Here is a 14226-nt window from a genome sequence, read left to right as displayed (position 1 = left end):
TAGTATTTTATTTTGATGTCAGTGGATAATTATGTTCTATAATGATCAGAATGAGCAGTTTTACTGTAGGCACACTTTACTGATAATACCTCTGTACTTGTACTAAGTAAGATTTTAAATGTAGGGTTTTTACTTGTAATGGAGCTTTTTGTGACTGAGGCATTAGTACTTTCACTTAAGTTTTGTAAAGAATCTCATAACCTTGTTCACTACTGGTAAACCCTCCCTGCTACTGAAGAAACCAGAGACGGGGAAGAGTAATATTATTGGTTATTGTATTGGCCACAAACAGATAACTGTTCATTATTGGCCCTGAAATTCCATATTGGTGCATCTCTCCTGGATTACTATGTGGGATAGAAATGCCGTGTGGTAATTAGACTGAACACATTCACCTAGTACTAAGCAAAACACAAACAAGCTTCTTCCTTGTATACACAGGACAAGAGAGTTATCAATAAACATGCTGTTTTAATATCATTACAACTTATTTCCCCACTGAGGTCATGTTAACATGCTTCAACTTATTCAGGCATAATTCAATAATGAATGTGAGACAGGAACAGTTTCATCACTTTATTAATGAGTTTAATTATTTATACCAACAAACAAAAACTGTCTCTCTCCCTCCATCCCTCTCTCTCCTTGTTAATCATCTCCTTTTTCCAACCGTTCTGTTCCCAACAATGACATTTTACCCTCAGATGTGAGGGTGATAAAAGAGCAGGGTCACAGCAAATTAAAAAACAAAGTGTGACAGATCAGAAGATGGAAAAAAAAGCATTAAAATAGCACATTTAATCAGCTCTTCATTTAGGAAGTCAGGAGTACTGAGAATAATGTCCATTGTCTGCACACACACACACACACACACACACACACAGCTCAAGAAACTCACGAAGTATCTGTGAAGCATACACACAGTACTAACAGGACCCATCACACTCGTACGACATACAGTAAGCGAAAATGGGAGACGGTCGGACACAGGAGATGATATATGTCAATGGACAGATTCATTATTTCCCCTTTCCTCCAGACACACACACACACACACACACACACACACACACAGACAGACACACACACACACACACACACACGGTGATCCGTGCTCTCTCCCAACACCATAGATCCAGAGGCTTGTAACATTCCCTTCACATTGAAGTTAAAATGAAAAACTGGAGTTCCACCTGTTGGCTACCATGTGCACCTGCATACACACAAGACTACTAATCGGAAAGCGCACACACACACACCAACATCTGGATCTCAGTACAGTATCTTGGATGTGAAATCGTTTTACATGTGACATTGCTGGACTAAAATTTGGAATTACAAAAAACAAAACCTTAACCACTCAATTGTACCACCCCAGTGGAAAAAGATCCATCCCCCCACCCAAAAAAACACAATAGAATAAATAAAACAGTTATGACAACATTTATGGGGGAAAAGGAAAAGTCGTGAAGAGAGAAATGGAGGGAGAGAATAAAAATGAAACATTTTGTTCTGTTTTTCCCCTTCTGAACCAGGGACTGAAATGAACTTGTATTTACAGACTGTGACTGAGGATAAACAGTCCGGCCGCTGCTGCACCGGTCTACTAAAGAAAAAAAATTACAAGAACAACAATATAATAACAATAATAAAAATAACAAAATAAAATAAAAGGTACTTGATATTTACAGTTTAGCAGTGAAAAAAGGAGCAAAGAGGGAAGCAGAAGGCAGAGGGAGGACAAAAAGGAACGGAAGGGGAGGCTCCAAAAGCTGTTGGGTTCCTGGGGTTTGAGCGTCATTTCAGGTCTGATTATTATTGAGATTAGTGGAAGTAACATAGTGTGGTCAACTTGGGCTGAACATGCACATTTGCGTGGTTGGAAGAAAGAAAACTGCTTCATGCTGACAGTGGACTGTTAGGCTGAGTAAATCATTCACCATCAGTTCCTACTACCACCACAGGACAAGAAGAACATGATAGAGTGACGCAGGCTGTTTGGGAAGGGGAACGAATCTCTCTCATAAACCAAACTAAATTAATTCAGTCCTCCTCCTGCACAAAAAGTAACTATGTATACTAGCTGAAATGACAATGACGAGCCAGGTGAGCAGTGAAAACGGCCAGTAGTCTCTCTGTACCTGAATCTTCAACATAATCAAGCAGATATGAAACTTAACACCGTAACGTGACATAATTAATGAGGTGACTTTTCACCCTACAGTGCTAGGCAACCATGTTGATGACATGCGAGACATCATTGAGGCTTCTGTATCAGATGCAACTGGAGCCCCAAACTAACTGCTCCCTCTGTGTGAAGTTATGTTAACAGCTGGACAGTACATATAACTTGCCCCTTTGGTTCCTCTTTACTCCCTTTGGAGATGTGCATTACTCACTTGAGAATTAACATGAAACGCATGGTTTCCAGCTTAACCAATGCAAACATGAGCTTATACAGAAGAAACTGAAAATGTGCACTCTGCTCCCTCTCATTCACATAAAAAGGCAGTTGAGGAGCAAATATTCAAAAAGACGCGTAAAGTAAAGACAGGCTGTGGTGCCCTCCTTTGTAATAAAATTTAAAACCACCTCTATCTAAAATGAGCCAAAATCAGCCAATATTTTCTGTCTGGTATCAAACTCGGAGATAAAAAAAAATTCTTTACATTTGTTCACCATTGGGCTAGGTGAACTGACAATACTTGAGAAGAGTTCAGTGGGTTGTACGATCAAACATGTACACTACAAGGGTGTCATTTTTGACCCCACTAAGGATGATTGTCAACATTAGTCAGGCCTTACACATGGCCCTCATTCTCAACTCCATAGCCAATCAGGACCCCATTCAATGGCACCACGGCCACACATAAAATGCGCTAATGCAAATAAAATGAACATAAAAAAGGGATAAAAGTCAACTGTAGATTATAATACAGAAAATCCACATAACCTGTACAACCCCCTCCTCATCTCCCCAACATCCCAACCAACATACATTTTCTTTATTCTAACAGGCCAGACAAGGGCCACCATAGACTTTGAACTGCAGCTTATATTAAGCCCAAGCGTGGCTACCTAAATATCCATAAAACAACCATACACCTTCCTGAAGCTAGCAGCCACAGAAATTGCTTTCTATTGGAAATGGTTAAAATTCAGGGAAAATAGCTAAGCTGAGTGTTTATGTGGGTGTGTATAGTTATTTCTTTTCTATTTTAAGGGTTTGGAGCCAGGAGGAAGGTTGAGAGGGAGAAGAGCAGAGGATAGAAAAGGAAAATGGGGAAGACAAAAAGAAAGGATGACAGAGGGATGGATGCTCAGGTGCTGTTGTTGATGGATCCAGGTGCTGAGCTGGGCTGGGCGGTACTGTCTGACACACTGCCCTCTGCAGGGGGAGAGAGGGAGCACACTTGTCACCAACACAAAGCTAATTTCACAGAAATAATAGATAGTTCAGTGATGATACTTAACTTTAAATAAATATAAATGTCTGTCACATAATATGCATAAAAGTCTGAAAAGTAGTCTTTGGACATTCAACGTCTGGGCAGACGCTACTTGCAGGATTAAGTTAAAATGGCTCAGGGTTAAATTTCAGACTGTGGTTAAGCTTAGTTTTTGGTCAGGGTCATAAAGGCCAGAATGTACCATGTGGACAAAAGATATTTTGATTCCCACACTATTTTAATGACAAAAAGCCAAATAAAAAACGGCCAATAAATACATGACTAAATGTATAAAAAAAAATAAAAAATTCTCCTCAAAACGGCTGTCAATGAAATAGACAGCATTCAAAATAGTGTAATTTGACCAGAGTTAGAACCCACACCAGACAGATGTAAACAAGGCCCTGCAAACCTATTACATATGTTTTGGACATGTCCAAGACTACATCACTTCTGGCAGTGAGTTAGATTTGTTCGAGATTAGTTTTGGCGGTTTGTAATTTGTTTATATCTTGTATAGACTAAAAATGTTGATCTAAATACATACCATGTGAGGCAGGCGATGTCTGTGCACGAGCGTGAGGAGGAATGAGTGTGGAGTTCAACTGGGGTTGGATAGACAGCTCTGAGGAATTAAAAAAGGCAAACAAATGTTAATTACATATAAAATGTGCAGTGACTTGACAACCAAACATGAAAACTATGTGGAGGTCATCAGAAGTCAAACACAGAATAAAGTATGACAGAGAGGTAAACTGACCAACGGGACTGAAGTTGAAGAGGAGTGGCAGTTCTCGTCCGCTGGGCAGGCGGGTGTTGGGCTGACGCAGCTCATCGAAGAAAGCGTGCGCACACGCTTCCAGGGGAGACAGCCTGGTTACCGGCGTGTATTCCAGCAGTCGAGAGCAGAGGGCAATGGCCTCTGGTGGGGTACGAGGCTTAAACACCTGATAGGGAGAGACATTTAGAAATGTGCGTTTATGTAAATCCAAGACTTAAGATGCTTTCAGACATGAGAGGCAGAAGAGGTAGGGTGGCTGCCGCGCTCGTGCACAGTTCTTTGCCGCTGAATTCAAAGTTAATGATGGCAACATTTTGTTGCGGCTCGCTGTGTGACCATGGCAACAGAAACTACAGCAAGGGAAATGATACATGAGCTAAATTTACTGTATCCGAGTTCCCTGAATTATACACCTCTTCAAACATAACAATATCAACTTCAAAGTCTCATTATCCAGTCTGGGACAATAAGCAACGTAAATGATAATATTTAGCAAAAACGTGCTGAACTGTGTCATAATGCTACTAATTTTCTGTATTTTAAAGCTTCAATTAAAAATACTGGGTGGCAGCATCAGTGTTTTTAAAAGTCTACTTGTATGTAGAGATAAATCATCAAATTCCAGTTTCTTAACCCATAAAGAGGGGGGGAAAAAAAAATCTGTTTCAGAGAGATAATATACAGTATAAATATATAGGAACTGTAAAACTTTACATAACTGCTAACCAGGATTAATATTCCCCAGTAGTGGGAACATACCTTTGTCCAAGGGTGTGCTTTGATTTGAGGGAATTTGAACTCTGTGTAGTTAGGGTTCATCTCCCGGATCTGCTCCCTTGTTGGTGTCCCCAGGACCTGTAAACAAGGATGAAGAGATTCATTAATATTAACCATATGTCCTGCGACTCCATCAATGAGAGTCGCGGACAAGCGGTGTTTTTTTCCCCAATCGTTTGTTTAAATAACTCAACATGTTATAATTACACACATTAAAAGATTAACTGAAACTGTGGTAAGAGATTGCTGGCAAAACAAGCTCGCTGACCGCGCTCTCGCTCACATACACTGAGCATTTAGCTAGCAGTAAGAGGGGAGTTGCAGGCCCTGGAGCTCTGTCAGGGCAGCGGCATTTGGTTGTCATTAGCGCAAAAAAACAGCGGGTATGGAGTGCTGTGAGCTGCCAGCCGTGACGGAGCTCCAAGTACCTCATAGCAGGCCGGGGTCTGTGAAGAAAGGCAGGCCGGGCGGCGAGGCAGCAACACAGGCAGCACCAGCGGCTGAACTCTGACACACAGTCTTACCAAATTTGCAATTAACCATCAATTTTCGTAAAACAGCCCATATTTGAGTTTATATAGTCGATTTCTCGCTAAAAAAGGTCTCAGAAGTGAATTTAATAACGAAATAGCCCAACAAACAATGTATAACTTTGCAGTGTCTGAAATATGAGGCCTGCTGTCGAGTCTCCCATGTGTTTCTATGTGGTTTGCTCAAACCAATCAGCACGTAGCTCATTCTGAATATTCATGAGCATACCATATTTGGAAGAAAAGCTCTTGTTCCAAATAGAGCCATATTCACAGGGTAGTTAAGGGCCTAATAAAATAGCATTCGGGCAATTTTCAGCCCAACCAATGTTACATACCCTATTAGGAGACCTTAAGGAGCAGTGTAAAATACCCTATATAATCATTCTATCACCCCTTTAATAAACTGCCTGAACACACAAAACAAAGTTCTCAATGCTTCGGTTTACATGTAGGGACCCTCATTATGCTACCATCGAAGTGTGGTGCTATTTTGAGCCTTGTTAGTGGTATAGAAATAGCAATTTCTTTTTACTTCACCAGTGCCCCGACGACTAGCGTTATAAGCTAATTAGCAGTTTGCGCTAAAACTGGTCACAGTCAATTAGCATGAAAACAAATCCCAGAGAACGGTGGGTACAAATATGTTATTAACCCCTAGGTTCATTTTGCGCAGGATTTCTCCTTTAAGTATACAGCTTGTATTTTCCTTCTGGATATATACGGTTTTCCATTTAATGATACCTGCATTTAAATGTATTCAAATACTATATTTAAATACAAGTACACTCATTGACTGGTGAGGTATCAATAAATGCTTCTTTTTCCATAGTTCTTACAAATGCACTTTCCACCATGTCTCCTTTTATCTAGCTGCTTGTGCAGTCAGTTGGTTTTCAGCCGCTGTTTGTTGTATCCCTACTGTACCTTGATGATCTCTACTAGCTGGTCCACACCACTGTCCCCAGGGAAGATGGGCTGGCCAAGCAGCAGCTCAGCCAGCACACAGCCGGCCGACCAGATGTCAATGTTGGACGTGTAATCGGTGGCACCAAAGATGAGTTCTGGGGCACGATAGTACCGTGAGCAGATATAGGACACATTTGGCTCCCCCCGAACTAGCTGCTTTGCACTAGAAGATGGTAGAAGAGAGATGAAGGAGACAAAGACGAGAAAGAGAGAAAGTTCAGGAGGGGAACGCCCGTCAACACGAACCTTTCATTTCTCAGTGTTTCTTTGTTTTCACAAAATCACAGCATGTTGGCAAAGAAAACAGACGTAAGAAAGACGTGACAGATCAAGACTGAGAAAGAGATGGCTACGCAAACAGACAGCCAACTAAACATGCACACTGAGACAGACAGTCACAACAATGGAAAGAATGATAAAGATAGACAGACACGTCCAGAGTCAGAGTCTGGTACTAACCTGCCAAAGTCACAGAGTTTGAGGATGGCCGTCTCTGGGTCCACCAGGAGGTTCTGGGGCTTGATGTCTCTGTGACACACACCCTGGGAATGGATATAAGCCAGACTGCGGAACAGCTGGTACATGTACACCTAAGGGGGGGACAGAGAGAGAATGCCTGACAGTGTTTAACAACTTTGACAGAATCATACAGATATTCCAGGGAAGAAAAGCAAAAAAGCATTTGAGGACACCCAAGTTCACTATTGTAATGTCTTTTCCCTGGTCTCATGTTTAGTCAGATGATTCATGACTCACAGAAGTGCCCGGGCTCCAGTGCTCAATCAGGGTTTCTGCAGGGTTCACCGCTTACATTCAAGCCTTTTCAAACAATTCCTAATACAAATTATTAATTAAATTAATGGAATCTGGACCTTGATAAGCAGCAGAAAACTGATTGATGGCCTAACCAATTAAAAAAAAAAAATAATTCTATTAAGGTCATTTACGTTTTTAAAATCAAAACTTGCTCAATATAAGAGGAGCTTCCTATCTACTGTACTCCATAAAAAGGATTGAACAGCCTCCTGCGAGCACAAACCACTGTCGCAACAATCCCACGTTCCATTTATAGATGTATAACATACATCTATACAAAAACTGATTTACAAAAACTGATTTTCCCCGATAATTCCAACACCACATGAATGCAGCACAAATGCCCCATTTATAAATTTTAAAGAAAGTGAAAAAGAGTTTGTGTATCCGCTCCAAAATTGAATGGGTTCTACCTTGTCCCATCATGAAAATCAAGCCAGCAGTTTTTAGTAATCCTGGTGACAAACAAACAAACCAAGCTGAAAACATGACCTCTTTGGTAATCACTCTTCTGTGTAACTAATAAAATTTTGTAGACACATGTACTGTGATCAGTCGCAAGGTAACACTTTTAAGGGATCACAGGCCAAAAAGTTTGAGAACCAGTGAACTTATATTTCCGTCATGTGCCAGTCACTTCAATATCTGCCCTGATTGTGTTTTTAAGTGGACTGTGTAGGTGCATGTTGAAAGTAGCAGCTGTATGGTGTCTGATGCAGCCTGCAGTGGTGTGTTTCTACAACAAAATAACGTAGGAGTGAAAAATTATCCCAGAAGATGTGCAACTGTCCTCATCAAACCCCTATTTGACATTTGTCTACATTACTGTTAATTTCTAGCCTGGGTAAACCCTGACGAATTTCCGGCAAATTTGAGATTTGCTCTGCAGGTCAGTCTGGCGAAGAGCCCATTCAAACCCATTTCCAATGTTCTCAAAATTGAGGCACCAATCACAACCGCTGAGGCGGGCTTTACACCAATCACGACCGTTTTTTGTTTACATTCAACATGACTGCTACCGAAGCCGTGCTTCACGTGCTTGGCCATGACCGGCGAGCTGCAGGTCAGTCTGACATATGGCAATTTCATGGAGGTCAACGCTACAATTACCTGACAACAGAAGTTATACTAGTTACAGTTCTCAAGGACGCACGCACACACTGATAGAGACAGTCTCTTTTTCCTTTCTCTCAACTTCTCCGCCGTGTGTGGCGCGTACCTGCTCGCGGTGTGAAGCGCGTGTCCGCGCTATTCTTGCACATGTAGGGAACCTCGTGAATTAACCTGCAACATGTCAGCGGTTTGGACATTCTTCAGCATATGTGCAGAAGATAACAAGTTTCCAATATGCAACACCTGCAAGGAAAAAGTAGGGCGTGGAGGGACGACAAAAACCAAAATCAAATTTTTTTAGTTGGATATTGGATGTGAAAAGCGTCACCTGGATCGTTGGTCCTGATTGGTTGAAGGACTATCCATTGCGCCCAGAGGCATTTGAGTGGCGTCCGTTGGTGACACCCTTATATACTGTCTATGGTGACACCCCTTTGGAAATGAACTGTCAATGAACCTTCCCCAGACCCACTCTCAGTTACCACTGAGAGTTAATTTGGTCAGACGAGAAAATATGTTCTTCAACGACCTTTTTTTTTTTTACATAACTAAGACGAGATGATGACGAGACTGCACCAATGTCCAAAAACGCTGACTAAGACTAAATTAACATGCATTATTGTTGACAAAAAAAGACGAGACTAAAATGTTTTGTATAAAATAAAATAAAAATATCTCTTCATTTTTGTCTACAATCATCTTTTTCATCATGAGATACTCACTGAGACCCGGTGCTAATACGGCACCCGTATCTTAACGACCGTTATCTACCGGACCGAACAGCAACGTGGATTTCGGTGCCTCATTTCGGTGCCCATTAAATGCCTGCGCTTCTCTCTGATGCTCCAAAACGGACGTTAGAGGCAACTGAAACATCGCCGCATGTCACTATAACACTTCACTTGACAGAAGGTAACGTTAGCATACAGTTAGCAGCTGGAGTAAACGCGGTTAAAATGCTGACAGCTAAAAACGGTGTAGAAGTTTGTCTGCATTTCACTGTAGAGGATTCCAACACCGAGACGCACGACTACAGTCTGTAACTGCAATTGTCTGTTGCATTCACTTGAAACTCGCCTCGCCAGCCTCGTGCTGAATTCAAAGTTATTGTAAAATACCCCTTTCCCATCCAGTAGTTGTTTTTGTCATTGAACAGGAATATACTGGTGAAATAAGGAAGAGGCTCGTTATTTGGTCACATTTTACGTACAATGATATTGACAAAAAAATCTGAATGTGTCATAGCTATTTGACTGAAATGTTTATCAGAAATAAATCTCATAAATAATGTTTTATTTAAAAAAAAAGAAAAGAAAAAAAAAGACTAAAATGTTTTGACTAAAACTTGACTAAGATACCTTGAGTTCTAATGTAAAAAACATGTAATCATGTAAATGACTAAATATGACTAAAACTAACAAGGACATTTGGCACAAGACTAAAGAAAAAAAAATAGGTGACAAAATTAACACTAGTCTACACATCTCCTAGGTCAGTGATGTCATTCTGTAATAAAAATTACTCACACAGTTAAGTCTGCACCCATTTAATGTTTCTGTGGAATGCAGATGGTAAGCATATTAATATGACAAATCACTGTCATCATCACCATTATTACCCACATGATGCATTGATAGCAGGCTGGCCACAGATTACAAAATGATTACAGACAAGATGACTGAAGGGATGAGAGATGATGTTCAAAAAGGTGGCAGAGAGAGAGAAGAGGAAGAGAGGGGTGAGGAAGAAGGAAACAATGAGCGACAAGGCATAAACATGGACACCCAGGGGACAGGGATGTAGAAGTGTGTCGCTGGAGGACGTACGGATGACGAGAGGAGAGAAAGCGGGAGAGAGAGATAGAGATCAGTATTCATCTGAAAGCGGCAGGGGAGCAGCAGGCTGAGGAAGGGAAATGGGCCATGAGACAGCTATAATGTTCTCTCTGCTGCTACAGACACCGTAAACACACAAACTCTCTCTAAAATGAGCACCCTTTTAGACAGGGAACAAAGTGTATTACAAACAGATTCATTCCCATGGGGCCATCTTTCCCTTTCTGCTTTCATAATCCTTAAACAGTGAGGTGTCTGTGAAAAACAAACAGGAAAATACTTTGGTTGTTTGACATCCACCGGCAATAACTGAACTAAATTTTATTTTCAGTTTCCACTGCACGGTGTTAAAAAATTGCTCAATAACTGATGAAACTCAATTCAAAAGACTAGGATGAAATATATAAATGTTATCCCAGAGAGAGATAATGACCAAGCATGGAAACCTGCCACTAATGAATGCAAAAAGCACAAAAGTCCAAATTAAACCCATTAGTCCAATTGAAAATATCAGTGATTCCATGTCAGTATTGCATATTGTGTATTAAATATTTACAGTAGTATACTTTAAACCTCGAAAGCACAAAGAGCACAGAACTCTGCTAAAGATTCTCCAAATTGTAAAGCAGCTGTCTTTCAAACAGATCCCATTATATTCCTATTAAGCTATCCATACATTTCCTGTTGCTTATCCAGATCCAGACTGCAATCATTTAAGTAATTAATAATTTCTAGGGCTGGATCCAAATATTTGTTCGACAGGTAGGTATCTGATTTTCAATTTCGAATCATGCGGGCTGAAATTTAGTGTGGCGCTTTGTCGGTATTAAGCCGCTAGCTGCTGGCTAATTTATGCACCGCTATGTCGTCCATCTCAGCCAAGAGTAGAGAAATGTTGAGTTAAAAGCAAGCAGTCTGATGTGTGAAGACATCTGTATGGTTATACTGTATCAGTCTGGTGTTGTTTTCAGCCGATTTGATAAAAGTAAAGATAGTACGACCGTTCATAACGCTAATGCTCTAGTAAGACGCTGGCTGGCTGAGCATTCATTCACAAACACTGTGTTGGTTGTCACCCGTTAGACAGTCCGGCAAAAACGCAGGTCTTTCCATTTATTTCAAAGTTAAGACCTTTTCAACTTTTGGACAAAAGCAACCTGACGTCACTCTGCAGTGGACAATCATGTGACCGGAGATCAGGCTCGTCAGTCTATAACATTACTGTTAACACATTTTATTTGTACCGGACCATGAAATACAATGGACAAAAACAAGTGGATAAGACAAAATAGTGTGCAGACATTGCTCAGAGTGATTAGGTATGTTTCTGCCAACACGTCAAACTTGCTAACTCGCTTGAAACAACCACCACACGAATGTGAATATCACGGCTACAAGGGAGAAAAAACAAGCGTAGTGCAAACGCAGCTCCCTTTGGCATTTAAACATACTTTTGCTGGTAATTCCGTGGCCTGTTGCACAAAAGTAGAATGAAGAAATCCAGGATAACTGAAAAAGTTATAAAATATAAAGATAATTAAGTGATAGATTTAATGCACACTTTAAACATGACTGTAAGCAATGTATTCATCAGTTATTTCCCCCCAGCAAAATATAAGGTCAAAAACCATTGAGGTGTCCTCTCCCTGTTGTTTCATGAATGTACAGTAGCCTCAAGTATATGTTACTGGTCCAGTGAACTAAGACTATAATTAGGTAGGATTGTACAATTATAAAAACCTATAACAACAGATAATGATGATGATAATAATAATAATAATAATGATGTAAAACCATTGCGGAGTGAACAGAAAAGGCTCCAGGATTAATAAATCCTGTCTGTTAGCCTGGTCAGGAGCAGGCTAACTGCACAGAATAAATCTCCATGGTAACTTAGGTGCCTCTGCTTTTGTGCAACCAAGTCAAGGCTAAATTCATACAGGGTAATTGGAATATCCCGGCTTAATCCCTTATCCTGGTTTTGTGCAACAGGCCCCAGATCGGGCTAAAGCTATAACAAACGCCATTGGTGTTTTTATAGCATCGGCTCTATGACCACATTCAGTTGTTGAAAAAACAGGTTTTAACACATTTCAGCCAGAAAGTCATACCCCCCTATATTCATTACAATTAATTTAAGTTTGTTATTTACAAAAGTTAATAATAAACAACAAGCTAATTTTTTTGCTTTTACTTGTTGGGAGTTTTGCGCTCTGTACCGAAAATGAACCAAGACTTCAAAAGTACATACCGAACCATGATTTTTGTGTACCGTTACACCCCTAGTAAACAGGAAACATCACTGCAACAAAAACTTTTTAAACACTATGAAGGTAAAAAAAAAAAAAAAAACACAAACACTGCCGAGGAGTTTGTGTAGCTTCGAATAATCACTGTTGATTAAGTACCGAAGCTTTCAAGTTAAAAATATGGTTTTCAGTACAGCCCTAATAATTTCATTAGGAATTTCCATTATACACTGCTGGGAAGTACTGAAAGAAATGTGATAATTCAAGGCTATATTGTCCCTACTAGTTTTCCATCACACTTTTATACTTTGGCCAGTATGATCATAAAAGCAGCAGAAACCGTGATTTAGCATTGGAGCTGGGACACCTTCTGTGAGTCATGAAATATAACTGCCAAAATGAACCCAGCGAATGTCTACTTAATTTCCATTCTCTGCTTTATTAAAGAGGAACAGACGGGTGAAAACATAACCTCTGCAAGAGTTGTGGACAAGTCTGCCTGTAAACAACCGACAGTATATTTGCTTCTATGATTATAACAGCACTTTTCACTTATGATACATACAGAAATGAAGTACGTCTGAATAAACCTTTTGATGCCTATAATGGCGTGGTCAAAGCAGTTAGGGGGAAATGCCCAGCAGCAAAACCATCTGTGTGTGTGTGTGTGTGTGTGTGTATACATACCTTAACATAGATGATGGGGATGGTGGTCTTGGCCTTGTTGAAATGCCGAGCCACCCTGTACACTGTCTCAGGGACAAAGTCCAGCACCAGATTCAAATACACCTCATCTTTCTGGAAAGTAGGAAAAAAGGAAAGAGGGCTGTATAATTAAGAGGTGGAATGTAAAAGTGATGTTATGATTATAAAACAAACCAATCTCATAAAATATGTTGGGTTGTACATGGAGTGAGTACATAAACAAAAAATTATTGTATGCAGTGATTAGCTATATGATTGAAGATTGCTTTTAGAAAGACAATATGAAAACATTTATTTTATGCTTTGCACTTATTATCTTAAATGAATATTTAGTGCAAACAATGATTAAAATAAACAATTGCTGTTGATGCTGCTCATTTACACAACCTTTACACGATATACGTAATAAAACACATCCATCATTATGAGTGTAAACACAGCAAGCCTGCCATAGTAAATATAGTACAATGCAGTGCAGGGTTTTGCTGTTGAATTTGATGTTATTTTACTAAAAACTATGCATATTCACACAAAATACATTCCACAGCAGTACATTCCTTAGCTTCCGTGTCGGGACTCCTGCCCGCTTCTCCAAACTTGGGGCGTGCCATCCACTGTAGGTTATACACTGACTATGGATAAGTACCTCATACTACCCCACTTCAAAAGATCCAAACTATCCCTTTAACAAGTGTGCGTGCTGTGGGTGTGTAAAACGACAACCGTTGCAGACAAAGCTGGTGGAAATAGCACTTTTCATCATAGTACTTTTCCATTTTCATTTAGCTACGGGGCTGTGATGGTAGGGAAAAACCCTTCAGTGTAAATCATGTCTGACTCAAAAACAGGGTAGGATATTAAAGCTTATTGAACCCTACATAAAACTGAATTCATAAACTATACAATCTTTGAAATAGGATACATGAATTTCTACTTTTTACAGTGGCTGAGTTAAAAAACAATAACAAAATGCACTATGCACCATTGCACATGGCTTACATA

The 14226-nt window shown here is 40.1% G+C and overlaps 1 protein-coding gene across 1 annotated transcript in view; it reads right to left on the bottom strand.

Annotated features, from left to right (window-relative positions):
• Positions 1-562: 562 nt before the first annotated feature.
• The window catches only part of gsk3ab (glycogen synthase kinase 3 alpha b), a 29906-nt gene continuing 16242 nt past the window's right edge, over positions 563-14226 (bottom strand). The window contains exons 5-11 of the mRNA XM_039806407.1: positions 13207-13317; positions 6966-7096; positions 6465-6669; positions 4990-5085; positions 4210-4396; positions 3997-4074; positions 563-3388 (exon numbers count right to left, since the gene is read on the bottom strand). Of these exons, the coding sequence (XP_039662341.1) occupies positions 3321-3388; positions 3997-4074; positions 4210-4396; positions 4990-5085; positions 6465-6669; positions 6966-7096; positions 13207-13317 (876 nt within the window). The 3' untranslated portion in view covers positions 563-3320. The remainder of the gene's footprint in view (positions 3389-3996; positions 4075-4209; positions 4397-4989; positions 5086-6464; positions 6670-6965; positions 7097-13206; positions 13318-14226) is intronic.

Source organism: Perca fluviatilis, chromosome 7 (assembly GCF_010015445.1).
Source record: "Perca fluviatilis chromosome 7, GENO_Pfluv_1.0, whole genome shotgun sequence".
NCBI classification, from domain to species: Eukaryota; Metazoa; Chordata; class Actinopteri; order Perciformes; family Percidae; genus Perca; species Perca fluviatilis.
This window is presented reverse-complemented; position numbering and strand designations above follow the sequence as displayed.